The sequence below is a fragment of the Podarcis gaigeae genome, assembly GCF_964106915.1.
Source record: "Podarcis gaigeae genome assembly, chromosome: 12".
NCBI classification, from domain to species: Eukaryota; Metazoa; Chordata; class Lepidosauria; order Squamata; family Lacertidae; genus Podarcis; species Podarcis gaigeae.
Window position 1 is genome coordinate 35,606,996 of NC_139688.1, and position 16,005 is coordinate 35,623,000.

At 43.5% G+C, this 16,005-nt stretch overlaps 2 protein-coding genes across 11 annotated transcripts in view; both read left to right on the forward strand.

Annotated features, from left to right (window-relative positions):
* Positions 1-1,394: 1,394 nt before the first annotated feature.
* FAM221A (family with sequence similarity 221 member A) lies at positions 1,395-10,645 on the forward strand. Of its 2 annotated transcripts, none has more exons than XM_083705395.1 (7): positions 1,395-1,837; positions 2,726-2,899; positions 4,221-4,411; positions 5,015-5,221; positions 7,027-7,140; positions 9,058-9,146; positions 10,311-10,645. In XM_083705395.1, the coding sequence occupies exons 1-7, from the start codon at positions 1,773-1,775 to the stop codon at positions 10,371-10,373; spliced, it is 903 nt and encodes a 300-aa protein (XP_083561521.1). In that variant the 5' UTR covers positions 1,395-1,772; the 3' UTR covers positions 10,374-10,645. The 2 variants fall into 2 exon arrangements, with proteins under 2 accessions (XP_083561521.1, XP_083561522.1); XM_083705396.1 differs by lacking the exon at positions 1,395-1,837 and adding an exon at positions 2,225-2,273.
* A 1,580-nt stretch (positions 10,646-12,225) lies between these two features.
* The window catches only part of STK31 (serine/threonine kinase 31), a 36,686-nt gene continuing 32,906 nt past the window's right edge, over positions 12,226-16,005 (forward strand). The window contains exons 1-3 of one of the 9 annotated variants that reach the window (XM_083705236.1): positions 12,226-12,485; positions 15,738-15,776; positions 15,851-15,894. In XM_083705236.1, the coding sequence (XP_083561362.1) occupies positions 12,323-12,485; positions 15,738-15,776; positions 15,851-15,894 (246 nt within the window). In that variant the 5' untranslated portion in view covers positions 12,226-12,322. Of the gene's footprint in view, positions 12,486-12,715; positions 12,875-13,220; positions 13,679-14,502; positions 15,056-15,737; positions 15,777-15,850; positions 15,895-16,005 lie in introns of those variants that run through there. The other 8 variants (XM_083705241.1, XM_083705240.1, XM_083705242.1 and 5 more) reach the window with 8 other exon arrangements.

Below are 16,005 nucleotides of genomic sequence, written 5' to 3' on the forward strand. Positions count from 1 at the left end.
TTCTGCTGTTAGTCTCAACAAATGAGACATTACTAAATGTTTATAGCGGGACATCGTCACCAGCTCTGCTCCTAGACCTGATCTGGAGTGAAGAATGCTTTCAGGGTGGGCAAGGACAGCCTGAACCAACACTGCCAGTGGCCAGGCAGGAGGGGAACTCCACCCCAGTCCCCTGTGATAATTTCCCTTGCAATCAAGCCAGAGGACACTTTAGTCAAAAATCCCTCACAAAATGGCTACAAGGTTTTTTAGGCTGCAGGGCTTTCTTTCTTTCTTTCTTTCTTTCTTTCTTTCTTTCTTTCTTTCTTTCTCTCTCTCTCTCTCTCTCTCTCTCTCTCTCTCTCTCTCTCTTTCCAGTGCATAAGGGTGGTAGCAGCTACCTGGAGACACAAGAGGTTGCAAGGCTGAGGGTGTTGCCACCAGATCCCTGGGGTCCAAAAACCATGAGTGAGGGCAGCGAGCTGAGTTCAGATTCCGTTCCTCAGGTCCAAGTGTTTTGCTGTTACCTTGAGTTTAAAATGCCAAGTCTGCAGCACAACTGAAGTGGTGTGTGTTATGTACTAAAGTTCTCACCCTGGGCCAGCAGGGGGATACTGTAGATAGTTCAAGTCCACATATGCAAATAAGGGATCGAAAGTGACATTCAGTGATTGGATAGTTACAGGAAATGGTTACTGTTGTGTTCTAGTGGAGCTCTATATAAGCAGGCTGGCTGAACCCTTCAGTTCAGTTCTGGCCTGTGAATAAACAAGAGCTGTTTGAAGAATCACTGTGTTGTCTGATATGTTCACCCACAACTTAAGTGTGAGCCATCTTTTAAAATGGATTAAAACACTGTGTGTATTGATGTAAAAATTGGGGTTTGGCTTTTGCTGCCCCAACTCTCCATGGGATTCCATGGGTCCCCTAAGTCCATGATCGGTCAGAGAAGAATGGATGGAGGCAGGATCCAGCGGAAAGCAAGGCAGATAACTTGGTTTTCTATAGCAACAGAGTTACCTTCCGCTCTTTCCATGGAGGGAGAGACCCTGAACAAAAGTATGCAGGAACCTTTTGACATTGCCCAACCCACTTAGCCAAAGAGCACCCCAAAATCATCACACATACATCATAGGAGGTGGGTCTACAGCAGAAATCCGGTCCGCCAGGATACCTAAGAATGGTCCCTGATTGCATTGCCTGGGCAATCCTTTTGTGATCACTATTACTTTACTTGACCTGAATCCAGGTCACAGGCTCGCCCTATTCATACACAAAGACGCTCTTAAAACAGGATTTGTCAGGATTTGCAAGCGGGGAGTGGGGGGGGGGGGAGAAAACGGGAAGGCTTTCCCCATTTGCCTCTTAACCGCAGAGGAATACAGTATTTGAGGTCAAAATGGCTTCAGGATTGCTCTCAAGACACATGGTTTATATATTCAGATACGTGTGCTTTTATGAATATTTATATTTGGGGCCTTAGGATTGCATATAATAATATTAAACTGGGTTAAGTTCGAACTATCGAGGGGGAGTTAGCGAGGCGTGAGTTCTCACCCCGCCAGCAAAAAGCAAAAGCCGCCTCCGAAAGGCGCGCTTAGAACCGTCGCTTAGAGACCCAACAAACGGCGAGGGTTGGCGAAGCAGCCGCCTCTCCCGGTGGCGGGGAAGGGAAAGGGAAGGGCCGCCTCTTTGTCTCCGCGAGGCCCTTCAGTCCTCGCCGCCGCGTGTCTCCCTCTTTCGGTAGGGAAATCCGGCCGCGGGAACGGCTCACCCCGGCGCCGGCCCCGGCCATGGAGCGGCTGACTTTGCAACCGGGGGCCGCCGCGGCCATAGACGAATACCTGGAATACAAGAGGTGAGCGGGACCGACGGGGGGCGAAAGGCCGCCGGGGGGGGGGGGAGAAGGGGATCGCTTGCGGCGATCGCCACTGCGTAGGTAGCGGGCCGAGGGGACGGGACGCTCCGCTCAGGTCTTCTCCACTTTTTGCTGGGGCTCGAAGTCTTTTCGCTCGGAAAACCCAAAACTCACGAGGGGCCCTCTGAGCATGTGCAAAGGGAACGTCCTTCACCCCGAGCAACCTAAAGGACCGTCTTTCCGCACAGATCCTGGCAACCTGCCTTCTTCACTACTAAGCGTGGTACTCCTGAGCGATGCGCCGGCTAGGCATGGTTTTATTGTTTTATCTCTTTGTAAGACGCTTTGAGGTTTTCTCTCCCCCCCCCCCCCAATCAATCAGCGAGCAAAACACATAAGAGAGCTGTCCGTGGGGCACCAGCCTTGTTTTAACAAGGTGGGTGTCTTTAACAGGGCTAGCCTCTGATTGTTAAGAATTTGAAAGAATATTTAATCCATCCGAATCTAATTGTGGTGAGTTGAAATCGATTATAGGTCTTAGTTTAAGGTGTGAGAGACTAGGTCCTAGGATATGAAGTCGTATGGTATACATGTTTAAACTTTATGATTTATAGTCTTTTTAAAGAATGAAGCCCTCAACCGCTTCCTCCAGTTAGAGGCAGTTAAATGGGAATGTTCCATGAAATATGCTGAGGATTGTTGCACTGTTTCGATGTTGGGACATAGATATCAGCAGAAATAGAACACCCTGCAAACATTTTCTAGTCTAGGCTTTCCAAAATTGTCTCTTCACTTTCTCCTGTCTCCCAAGCCACAGCCATTTCATTTTTGTATGTGTGTTATCAGAACATTGAAGTTTGTAATTAAACATGCAATGCTTCTTCGTAGAATTGTAGGCGAAGATGATGGAGGGAAACTTTTTACTCCGGAAGAATATGAAAAGTACAAGAAAAAAATGTTACCTATACGGTTACAAAACAGACTGTTTGTGAGCTGGAGATCACCAACTGGCATGGACTGCAAACTTGTGGGCCCCGAAACCCCATGTTTTTGTACTCACAGGTGAGGCATTCTGTGCCCTACATAGACATTTCCTGTTCAACGGAAGTATTTTGTTGTTGTGCAGTTAGCTTGAGAACTTATGGCTTGCAAAGCTTTAGGAAGCATTTATTTTTACTTCTTAAATTACTGAACCGCCTTTCTTTCAAGGATCACAGGGCGGTTTAGAATATTTCTTAGATCAGGAAAATTGTTTCATAATATTCCATATAAATTATAAAGACATCAAAAATGGAAAAGAAAGAGCACCTTCAGGTTGAGTTTCAAGTACCTTGGGATGACATTCAAAGGTATATTCCAAATAATTTGAATGGTAGGTTCCCTGGTCAGGTCTACAGATTTAAGCGTCTAAATATTTTACTGGGATTCCCCCTCTGCCATGGTCCACATAATGCTAAGCTACGGTTTATAGACAATTGCTTACTAAATGATGGTTTAACACGAACGTTCAGCCCAGCGCCTTAACCATGGTTTATTAACCACAAACAAACCATGCTTGTAAGCCACAGTTTGTTATTGGTTTATAAATCTTGGTTAGTATTACTGATGGCTTTAACATTACAATGCGCCTTCATTTCCCCCCTGGCACATGTAATGTTCAGACTTATTTCAGTCATGGCTTTGAAGAAGCAGCAATAATTTTTCTCGGCAAGACTAGCACACAGTAAAAGACTGACTCACTACCATAGAAATTTTCTATGTGCCAGAAGATTCGAGAGAGAGGCTGGGTTGGTGGCAACCTCAATCAAGTGGTTTATTGAACCTGGTCCCATTCATAAAAGATTGGGACATGATTGCTTAGAATAATATTTTTTAAATAGTTCAACTGTTCTCTGGGGACAGCCATTCCAGCAGTGGGACAGCGGAGAAGCAGGGCTCACTCAATCAGTTCTGCTGCGACAGGCCACCTCCATCAGGTCTCCCCATCCCTTCAACCATCATCTGGGGGTAGCCATTCCATCAGGCGGTCTCAGTGGGAGAGACAGGAAGCCGGGCTCATCACATCTGCTTTGTTAGAGGCCGCACTCCACCTCCTGCCTCTGAACTGTGCCAGCTGCTCAATATAGGAACAGCCGTCTAGAAATTAATGCCTGAGTTTTATTTCCCTTTTTCCTCCTTGTCCTTTCCCACTTGTGCAATGTATTTAAAATAATAATAATAATAATATAAGAATTGAAGTAGGGCGTGCCTTGTTTTGATTTCATGTATGCCGCTCTGGGTCTGCCTTTTTGCCTGAAGAGTAGGGTACAAATTCTCTAAATAAATGATAAATAAATAAAGCAAATGATCACTGAATAGTATGTTTACATTTCCCTTCCCCCAGGTACAAACAACACAAAACAGACTTTGAAGAGATCCCAAAGGAACGTCCTATTTCTTTACCCTGTCGGGTGGGCCACTGCCCATGCAAATCTTATAACTTCATTCCTCTCAATGGGACTCAGCCCATCCGCTGTAGATGTAAGCACTTTGCTGATCAGCACAGTGCGGCACCTGGGTTTCCATGCAACACGTGTAAGTGAGTTTTGGATAAATAAGCATGTCATATGTAAGTGTAGCAGCTTTTCATTGCACAGATATGTCCCTTGAGGCATTGTGTGTGATACTATAACCATGTATATTTGTAGGTGTGGAGAGTACTAATGAAAATGTTCTGGCTTCTGTAACTAGAAAACTCATATTCAGCATGCAAGCTCAGCATTGTATTTCACATTCCAATTCTGGTTAATTTGCATACTATTAAACCATTTCCTGATTGATACTACTTCCGTATCTGGGAGTCTGAACATGGGCTTTTTGAAGGATACTTTTTCTACTACTGGCAGCTTTCTGTATAAGTAGAGTCTATCTGCACATTATTGTTTAAATATGTTTCATTGTACTGGTTGAATAAATAGTATTTATGATCTCAAAATATTGTAGGCCTTAGATTTACACCATGTCTGCCCTGGACTCAAAGAATACACTTACGCATCCTATTAAGCTGTTTCCAGCTGTAGCAATTGTTTGTGTAGTTGGTGCTACAGAGAGAAAATACTCAAACAAAACTGCCACTGAGTGAAAGGGAGTCAAATATTTTGGTCTATCTGATGCTGTCTTAAAAATGTTTTGAATTAGGTTCCAAATGTTCAGGGTTTCACAGTTGCTTTACTTGTGGATGTGGGCAGCCAACATATGCTCATGAAACAGTAGTGGAAACAAAAGAGGAACGCTTAACCCAAGGAAAACCAGTGGGGCAAGATGTCCCATATGCCGCCATGGGAGGACTAACTGGCTTTAGTTCACTAGCAGAAGGATACATGAGACTTGATGACAGTGGGATAGGTAAGAATTGGGGGACTTGAAATGAAAAATTGAATTTACATCTATCTGTTTTTTGTTTTATTGATAGTTCCAAAGTGTATCAGATAATTTAACTAGATTGCGACGTCTGTGTAGTTTTAAATTATAAATATAGGTGCAGAGGTACCAATCCGGTAGTCTGGTGCCCCACAAAATGAATGGTATGTTTTTCCTATCAATGTGCAGTTGGAAAGACTAGGTCAGCACCGTGGGATTTGACCTGTGGTACCCCTCAAGCCTTGGCCTTATTGCCATGCAGTTTAACATTCATAAGAAGCCATTGGAAGAGATAATCTGGAGCTTTGAAGTTGGGTGTGACCAAACTGATGATTCCCAAATCTATGGGTGGTTTTTAACTAAATTTTACTCATTGTGAACCTCTTGACATTGATAGGCTTAATTTACCGGTAGATGTTTTAATTCATTTCAAATATCCAAGTAAAACTTGGGTGACTACCACTCTATATTTCTTGGCATTTTAACCCCATATCAGTTTGGAAGCTGGGGACAAATGATAAAGTAAAATAATAAATAACCTGAAACTGATTCCAAAGAAAACAAGTTCTCATGGGGGACTTGCTGTGTCTTTTTTGGGAAAAGTACTGTTCATCCTCTCGAAACAGGTATAGATCTATGGATTTCTCCTAGAGCCTACTGTGTCCTGGAAAAGCAGATAATGGCACTGATGAAGAGTGCATTTTTATCATGGGTAGACAAACTAAGGCCCGGGGGCCGGATCCGGCCCATTCGTCTTCTAAATCCAGCCCGCTGATTGTTCGTGAATCAGCGTGTTTTTACATGAGTAGAATGTGTCATTTTATTTAAAATGCGTCTCTGGGTTATTTGTGGGGCATAGGAATTTGTTCATTTTTTCCCTTCAAAATATAGTCCGGCGCCCCACAAGGTCTGAGGGACAGTGGACCAGCCCCCTGCTGAAAAAGTTTGCTGACCCCTGATTTTATCATTTGTATCTGTTGCAAGGGCTCTGACGCAGAGGGGGTCTTGTCATTCTTATCCACATTTTTGTAGCCTTGAGGATTGACTGTAGTACAGGGAGCTGTACCTGAAGATGACTTGGAAACTATAGCAGCAAGATGTTGCCCCCTTCTTCCTAAATAAATACAAGGCTTGGAATCCCGGCCCATTTTGTAGCAACTATCATGACTGCCCTTGGTCTTCCAGGCTTAATGTGATTGGTGCTTTCTTTTAAAACACGGCACAGCCTGTGACCAAAATAGTAGAGCTCCTCCCTGCACAATTTATACCCCCCCCCCCATTTCAAATGACCCCAGGGAGGAATTGCACATGAAACAATATAATAATTAAATGCTGAATACCACCACCAATAAAATAGGAAACATCAGCTGCAAATTAACAGAACATAGGCAGATAGCAAGTGATAAAATCTGAGCCACAGGCATATTACACTTAGCTCCTTCCACAGCCAAAGTAACAAATCTAGCACACATCCATTTTCGTTATGCTTTTATCTATATTTTCAAATATTTGTTTTAATTTAATAACATGAGGTATAATTCTAAAATGCTCAGTGTTTTTTTAATGAGACCAATAACTGGTCTTCCATTCAGGGTGCCATTTTATATATCCGTGGTAGATCACCACATTTTTTTCCCCAAGACAGAGTTGGCTAATTTTGTTGGACTTGCTTCTTGATCATCTTACTGAATCAGCAACATTTTAAATTTGTTTTTCATCAGTGGCTGCAATTCTTCATGTTTCTGGTTAATTTGGATTTCTTCTCCCTAAACTGCTGGTTTCGTTTTAAGGAGCACCTTCCATCGAGTTCCTAGAATCTCCTGTAACCAACATGGATCATCCCTTCCTAAAAGCATTGCAGGGACCTTCTAGTTCCACGCAAGGACGTCCCCAGTTAACAGATGGTAATGGAATTACTTTTCTTTCTTTAAGTAGTCAATGTGTTGCCTGATTAAAATACCCAACCACTGCTTGTTCTTCTCCAGCCTCCATTACAGTGGTACCTCAGGTTAAGGCAGTGTGGTGTAGTGGTTAAGAGTGGTAGACTCGTAATCTGGGGAACCGGGTTTGGGTCTTCACTCCTCCACATGCAGCTGCTGGGTGACCTTGGGCCAGTCACACTTCTTTGAAGTCTCTCAGCCCCACTCACCTCACAGAGTGTTTGTTGTGGGGGAGGAAGGGAAAGGAGAATGTTAGCCACTTTGAAACTCCTTAGGGTAGGGATAAAGCGGGATATCAAATCCAAACTCTTCTTCTTCTTTTTAAGAACTTAATTCGTTCTGGAGGTCTGTTCTTAACCTGAAGCTGTTCTTAACCTGAAACACCACTTTAGCTAATGGGGCCTCCTGCTGCCGCTGCGCCACGGGACCACGATTTCTATTCTCATCCTGAAGCAAAGTTCTTAACCCGAGATACTATTTCTGGGTTAGCGTAGTCTGTAACCTGAAGCGTCTGTAACCTGAGGTACCACTGTATTCTCCCCTGCCACCTTCAGCATGCCAAGGTTTCCCAGGGCTGCCTCCGGTTGCCTCAGGCGGAAGAGATGGTGGGGAGGGCAGTGGCGGTGGAAGGGGTGGCGCCATTTTCTGTTTTGCCTCAAGTGGTAGAACATTCTGGGCCATCCCAAACTGTGCATTAGTCATTTTGTGCAAATTCAACAGAAAAAGAAAACTCAAGTCACTCTAGGCAGAGCGTAACGAAGACTTGGTAGGGTACCCTGGCAGAGAGCAAGGGGGTGTATGTGATCTCCTGAGGGCTGAGAGTACATAATACAGTTCCTGTGTCCTGACAACGAGAATAAGCTTCCTTCCAGGATTCCCTGTACCGTTGGAGTCCAGGGAGTTGATGGAAGAGGAGAGGGAGATGACAGAGGATCTGAGAAAAACTACTATGCCTGGTAGGGACACGGGTGGCGTTGTGGTCTAAACCACTGAGCCTCTTGGGCTTGCTGATCAGAAGGTCAGCGGTTCAAATCTGCCCAATGGGGTGAGCTGCCGTTACTCTGTCCCAGCTCCTGCCAACCTACCAGTTCAAAAGCACACCGGTGCAAGTAGATAAATAGGTATCGCTGTGGCAGGAAGGTAAACAGCGTTTCCGTGTGCTCTGGCTTCCATCACAGTGTCCCGTTGTGCCAGAAGTGGTTTAGTCATGCTGGCCACATGACCCAGAAAGCTGTTGGTGGACAAACGCCGGCTTCCTCGCCTGAAAGAGAGATGAGCGCCGCAACCCCATAGCCACCTTTGACTGAACTTAACCGTCCAGGGCGTCCTTTACCTTTACCTTTTTTACCTTACTATGTCTGGTGTTAAACTTGGGATACATTTTCTCATTGATGCTGTTCCTCTAAATAGGTATTTGAGGTGCTCTAAATAGGTGCTTGAGGTGGGCTTGATGCATTTGCTAGTATGTTTTGGTTTGACATACTAAGGATTGAACAATGAGGGCAAGTCAAAAGTAGGAATGAACCTTATTTACACATATTCTCTTGTCAAACAAGCTGATTCAAGATGGTAGTTATCTTTTCAATTTCACGTGCTGGCAAGTGTGATTACAGGAGAGATTAGAGGTGCTAAGCATGTTTATTTGGTTGTAAGTTCAATTGATTTCAGTGAGCCTTGCTTTCCAGTAAGTATGCTTACGAAATTCTAATGAAATGAAATTTTAATACATTCTGATCTGAGAAGCTCTGGAAAAAGAGATGATATCCACTTGAGCCATACTCAACAGAGAAGACCCCTTGATCTACTTGAGTATGAGTTACATTTGAAATTGCCTAGATACAATTCTAAAATTTATCTAATTAAAAGTATGTTGCTTTTAAGGAGGTGCAAGTACAGCAATGCAAATTGCCTCTTTAAGAAGACCCGATGAAGATGACATGGCTTATTTTGAAAGACAGTATCAGGAACGGGTAAGCCATTGCATACGTAGTTTAAAGCAAAAGCGTTTCTTTAAAGTTGAAGATAACCCGCTTTTGCTGAATGTGAGACATTTTTAATTTCTTTATAACTTTGTTAAAATATGTTAGGGCATTATATTGGTATCTCAGAATCAAATGTGGTTGTAGAGAAGGAAATATCAGGTTTCTCATAATTTATTAAGTGATAGAAATTTAAGCAGATAAACACCGCAAACTGGTCAAATGGATTTACCGAGAGCAATGGTTTCCTGTGGTACGTTTGCTTAGGATTGGCTTGTGGTGACGCTGAGGTGGGCTTTTTCCCTGGTGGCACTGGTATTGTGGCATAATTTCCCTGCTGAAATATGAGAAGCCTCCTCTGTCTTGGCATTCCACCAGCTTTTGAAAACAAACCCAAGCATTCACTTGATCTCTTGGCCAGAGCCTGTTGTTTTAATTGCTGTGCTGTTTTAAGGGGATTGTTTTATTGTATATTTTAATTATGGTGTATTTTTTAAAATAGTCTGTATTTCTAACAATGTTGTGCAGTTACGTTTTCATGTTTTGTAAACCATCTGGGCATTAAGCAGCAAATGAATAAATTAATTATAGCAATAATGATTATTTTTTCCTTGTGCGCCCTCCATCTCCTATTGCAGTCTCAACATTACAGTGGACCCCCGGGTTACATTACCTTCGGGTAATGTAGCTTTTGGGTTTTGCCACACATATATGCGCAGAAGCGCTCTATTGCGCTGCGTGCGTGTGCAGAAACAGTGCCTCTAGATGCGGACTTTTTGGGGTATGTACGGACCCCCAGAACAAATTAAGTTTGTATGTGGTGGGTCCACTGTACTCCAATCTTGGTTTTGCTCTCTAGTGGCTAACTACTTCAACTGTGAAAAGAAGTGGTGAAAAGAAGGAAGAAACCAGAAAGTATATAGCACACCAGAGTGGCTCACAATGAGAAATGGCATTAATGCTAATAGCGTAGAAAAGTGGCTGGATTTAGGTTGGCTGCAGCTAAGTACAGGCAATGTGAAATTTGGCAGGAAAATGAATGTAGCTCACTCCTTGAAGCTGCTTTGTTTTATAATTGGCTAGGTCTTTAAGTCAAAAGAAGTTATTTTATAAGTGAATGTATTTTAATGTTTTCTTTTTTCTTTTTCATCACAGCTGAAGCAAGAAAAGGCTGCTGCAAAACAGAAAGGAAAGCGTCCAGTGACAAAAAATTCATGATAACCAATAAAACAAAAGAATACATTTTTTATTCATTGTGATTTATTAGTGTTTAGATAAGTTTTCTTTAATGAATTCAGTATGTGAAGATTTTTCTATAAGATAATATGTGGTAGTACATCTATTTCTTTCTAGGCATGGAAGCAAAAATAATGTCATCCAGCTAGATAGAATATGCCAAGGACAATGGTTTTCTCACTCACATGTTAAGCATCAGCAAAACATGTTTGAATACAGAGATCAAATAATAAAATTATATCCCTGTTCTTTTAGCTGTTTGGAGCTTCTTTTCTTCTACATAAATTTACACCAGTCAAAGGGTGATTTGTTTTATTTCCTTTAAAGTTTTAAAATGTTATCATTATCTATTTCTAATAAAAATATCAAGCTACCAGTGATAAAAACTCTGGATTTGAAAGGACAACATGGGGCGAAAATACTCATAAAATTAGACTGTTAAGGTTATGATTTTCTTCCTATGAAAGGAATTAACATTAACAATACAGTGAACAATAAGCAATCCGTCTGTATACTTTATTGAGCAAAACAGGATGAGATAATACTAAGAAGTGAGCTTGTTTGATAGCCACCTGCTGATACCTACAGGTTTATGACCAGTAATTAGAGGCTGAAGAAAACTAATTAGGTTTAACATAAAGCTATACAGCAGAAATGTTGACATATCAGATATATGGAGCCGAATTGTACACGTTTAATTTACTTGAAACAAGTCCTACTTGGTTCAATTAAACTTATACCTAACAGTACAATCCTTAACTACGTCTACTCAGAAGCATTCTTATTGGTGTTAGTATTATTTCAATTTGAATTCCCATTGGATTCAAGGTAAATGGAATTAGGCTTTCAGCCCAACTTCTTTTAGAACGACAGCCTGACAGTGTGATCCTAAACTGTTTATTTCAGAAGTAAATCTCATTGAGTGTGCTCACACTTGCCTCCTAATAAGTGTGCCTAGGGGTGCACTGTTAGAAGCACTTCTATGAATTTGTTAATACAGTGGTACCTCAGTTGTCGAACTCAATGTGTTCTGGAAGTCTGTTTGACTTCCAAAACATTTGGAAACCAAGGCACGGCTTCTGATTGGTGGATTGGCCCCGGAAACAATGCTGGCACCCAAAATGAACGTTTGGCTTCATAAACCGGAACACTTCCAGGTTTGCGGTGTTTGGGAGCCAATTTGTTCGTCAACGAAGCCGTTTGGGAACCAAGGTACCACTGTATAGTACAGTCATTATCAATCAGTGCACTTCATAAAGTACACTTTATCTTCTCTTTTACTCTGTAGCGCAGAACTCTTTTTAAGACAGGGCCATGTTCCAGTGGTGAGTGGGGACCAGAGGCAAAAGTGGGTAGAACAAGAAATGTACATTTTACCTTTGTCCAGACTAGTTTTTACACTCACCCACATTCCTATCCTCCATCCACACCAGCAAGAGGCATTTTTCAGAGTTGAAGGACACATTCCAGCCAGGCAAAAAACACTGGGTACAAAATCGTGAGGGATGTGGCCAGAGGCAGACTTCGGTATTTCAAATTTCAGCAGTGGTCTGTGCAAGACCAAAAATCAGCACCTCCTGTATCTCGCTTTCCGTTCTTCCCAATTCGTCATATAGTTGCAACACCCCCTAGGCTCAGTGTAGAAGAAGAGGACCACAGTTGGCCCCCAGGTCTGAGGTTCTCAACCCTCGCACTATACATCAGATATGGACATCCTATGCCTTCCAGATGTTGAGACTACAACTCCCACAACCCTAGACCATTGGCCATGTCTTAGCAACAAACAAAGGGCTCAAAGTTCTCCAGTTCTGCTACAGATCCTTTTGACATGTGTGTGGTGGGGAAAGTCCTGTGGAACAGCGAATACATGGCCCAACCAAGTGTTGGGCTTTGATTCAGAAGCTTTTGTTCAGAGAGAAACTACATAGTCCATGCATATGGATGGGAAGAAAGGAGGTTTTGCTACTTGCCCTTTCAAGGAGCGCAAATCACGTTATGAGGAAAACCGCTTGAAAAGAACAAGTGAACAGCTACAAGGCGACCTCCCAGTAAACAGGCATAAGAAAGATCGGGTTGCAAACCCCTTTAGATTCTGTAAGCACATAGTTCAATTGCATGTCTCCCTAAAGACGCTGTGTACTGATCGTCCTGTGTTTCAGCTTTAATGGTGCGTCCTGTAATCTTTCCACTCAGCGTGGCGATCCTTCGCATTCAAGTGTCAGATATCTGCCAATGCCTGCGGTTTGAGGGGATGGTCGGGCTTGGCAGCTCCTCCCCGGGACCGCCATTGGACCGCCTTTTATCCACACAACCCCTTCCATAGCGCCCAGCTACAGATACAAATAGGAGGAGTGTGTTAGGTTTCAGGTAGACCCACCCTGGGATTTGTTTGAACGACGGCGTAGCATCGCTGTTTGAAATCAAATATTGATTCAAGTGGTTTGTCCGCGCTTAACTCGGTATAGGGATCCGGCTCTCAAGGGGTAACTAAGAAAGTCTAAAAAAATGCATTTCTGAATTCGCATGTGTAGGAATTCAACATTTATTGCACTAGCCATGTCCCACCCCCCCCAGCAACTTAAGTGTTATTTATTAAATTTATATATACCGCCTTTCCTTCTTGGATCTCAGGGCGGTTCACAACATAAAAAAGTCGCTTAAGTGCCTAGGATCGCAGCTAGATCATACGCGTGTTTGTTTCTCCAAAGTCGCTGCGTTCAGTACTGCTCCTCCTTTCCCTGCGCAAACTGAAACCTGGGGGAGTAAGTCCCACTGAAATCAGCGGGGGTTCAATACCGTCCAGCAGCACCGTCGAGCGCCCTGGCACTTTTAAATTATTATTACTATTTCTTTTGCGTCTCAACGCGCCTGTGCGTCAACAGGAGGCGCAGCGGGGCCTATGAAAGCGCGCAAGTCTTACGAAGTCCGCGCGGGTCCATCCTCCCAACTATCTTCGGCCGCCGCGTGGCTTGCAAAGGGCGCAAGTTTGCGCTTGCTGGTGCCTTGCGCGGAGGGTGTGTGTGTCTTTCTGTGACTTTTCCGCCGACTCGCTTAAGGTTCTGTGCCATTCATAAGAGTTGGTGACGGACAGAGGGAGCAAGAGGAGGAGGCGCCTGAGGGCGACGCGTAAGTGGCGTCGAGCCTTAGCAAAATGGCGGGGCGTCTTCTTTCAAGGGCCAGATTATGGAAAGGCTTCCTCTGAGGGAAAAACTGGCCTGTTACCGTGTGCTTCTGCTTTCCTTTGAATCTTAAATATGTGAAGGGTGGGTGGGTGTGTTTTGAGGCAGGTGGACGGCAGGTTTTTTTGCATTTATAGAGCGCTTTGCAGCCCCCCCCCCACTTGAACTAATGTTTATCTTCAAACCTGACGGCTCTCTTGAAAGAGAGGCCAGCCAATATTAACATCCTCGGGTTTCAGGGGCAGCGGCGGCGGGGGAGAGGCTAAAAGCCTTTTGTGGTGTATTCACACATGTGGTAAAACTTCGGTGTGGAGGAGACCTGACAGCTCACATTTTTACACATACCGTCCTTGCTGTATGTTGTAGGGTTAGGAATAGATTTAGGACATAGAAATTAATAAAATTATAGGATTATTATTTGGGGTGGGTAGGGAGAAATACAAGATGGAAAGGAATTATTGGGTCTTCTTCTTTGGTGATAACTCGTAGCCGAGTATGCTTTATCCATAAACACTGTTTTAACGATGAGTCCATAAGTGACCGGACCCACACGTCCTTCCACAGTGGGGACATTGGTTTGCGGGCAGGAGTTGATCACGGTGTGGGTTTGCCAAGCGTGCTTTCCTCTTAGCACGTTTCTCCCTTGCATCCTGAGTTCGAGTGTCTTCAAAGCCCATGACACCTTTGGTAAAGGCTGTTCTCCAATTGGAGTGCTTGCAGGCCTGTGTTTCCCAGTTGTCAGTGTTTATACTACATTTTTAAAGATTTGCCTTGAGAGAGTCTTTGAACCTCTTTTGTTGACCACCAGCATTATGTTTTCCATTTTTAAGTTCGGAATAGAGTGGCCAAGTTAAGGCCATTAAGGGAAGAATAGGGAGCCATTAAGGGTCGTTAACAAGACAAGGGCCCTAGGTATGACCAGAGACTGGGGATTTGGAAGGTTGCCCTGGTAACTGCTCTGGGGAAGGGCAAGGGGTTTCTGGGAAGAAGAAGGAGGAGGGGAAGGCTGGGATACATCTTTGAGGGAAGCTGCCTCTGGAAATGTGCGTGCTGAAGGTGCAAATAGGCGAATAAACCCTATCTAGGGTTGCTATATTTCAGAAAGTGAAAATCCAGACCACGAAAGTTGTTGAGCTGCTTTATTGGGGTGGGGGCGCAAAGTTGTTGAGCTCAATCAGGAAAGAGATATTTGGTTCATGGTAGATAATCCATTGAAAGTGTCAATGCAGTCTGCTGGCAGCTGCAAAGAATACAAATTCCATGCTAGGGATTATTGGGAAATTCCATGGTAGGGATTATTCGCTGAAAATAGAACTGGCTGTATTGAAATACCCTATGTATGTCCTTGACTGGAATATTGTGTACAGTTGCCATATACCGAAAGGATATTGTAAGGCTGGAAAATGGCAACCAAATTTATGGTGGGATTGGAACACCTTGCCTATGAGGCAAGGCTAAAGCAGCTGGCACTTTTTAGTTTTGAAGGTAGGTGTGTAAGGTGAGACATGATGTGAGGCTTGTAACGTTATGTACGGTGTGGAGAAAGTTGGTAGAACATAAGAACCTTTCTGGATCAGTCCCACGTAGATTTGTGTTCTGATGTAAGATGTGCATTTTTAAGGCTCTGGAAATGTGCTGAAGTTGGGTAATGGGGATGGCTGAAAGTAGTGGGAGGAAGAGAAGGATATAAAAACCCCATACTATAGTCTTTATAAGTTACTTCTAGCTTAAGGTTACCAGATTTTTTTCAGTGAATCTGGGGACACTTTTCAACGTCAATGGATTTTGTATGGGGACTGGTTTGTAAATCCGGGGACTGTCCCTGGGAAACGGGGATGTCTGGTAACAGTATTCTAGCTGCTTTCTATAGGTTCTGCCGTGGCCATGGGGAAACCCGCCCCCCCCCAGGTCAGGCCAGGTAGCACCAGAATCTCTTCATCCCCAGGTAGGCAGTTGGACTGTCTGTGACACCTAGATCTTCCTGGAGGCAATCGTATGGTATCTGATGAACATCCTGGGGAAGGAGGAGACGAAACAGTGACGTAAAATTTACACTTCAGAGTCTATAGGGGTACTAAGCTGTGTATCTCATGTTTAATCAACATGGCACTCCGCTTTTGACTGTCGTTACATAAACATTTTTCTCATGGATCATGTCTTGTTTTAGGTTCTGCTGATATGGAAGAGGATTCAGGATATAATAAAGGTACACATACTAATATTGTTTTACTTCTTTAACACTGAATTCATGAGCTTACTTGTAATTCTTTCTGCCCACAGTTGTTAGCTGCCATGTTGAAGATGCTATAACATTTTGGGCACAGGTAAGGTTAAGATTGTAGGAAGTGATGAATGACTAACTGAATGAAGTGGGATCAGGGCAACTAACTAATTATTAAATTTGGCAAAAGCAAATCTTTGCCCATATTTTTATG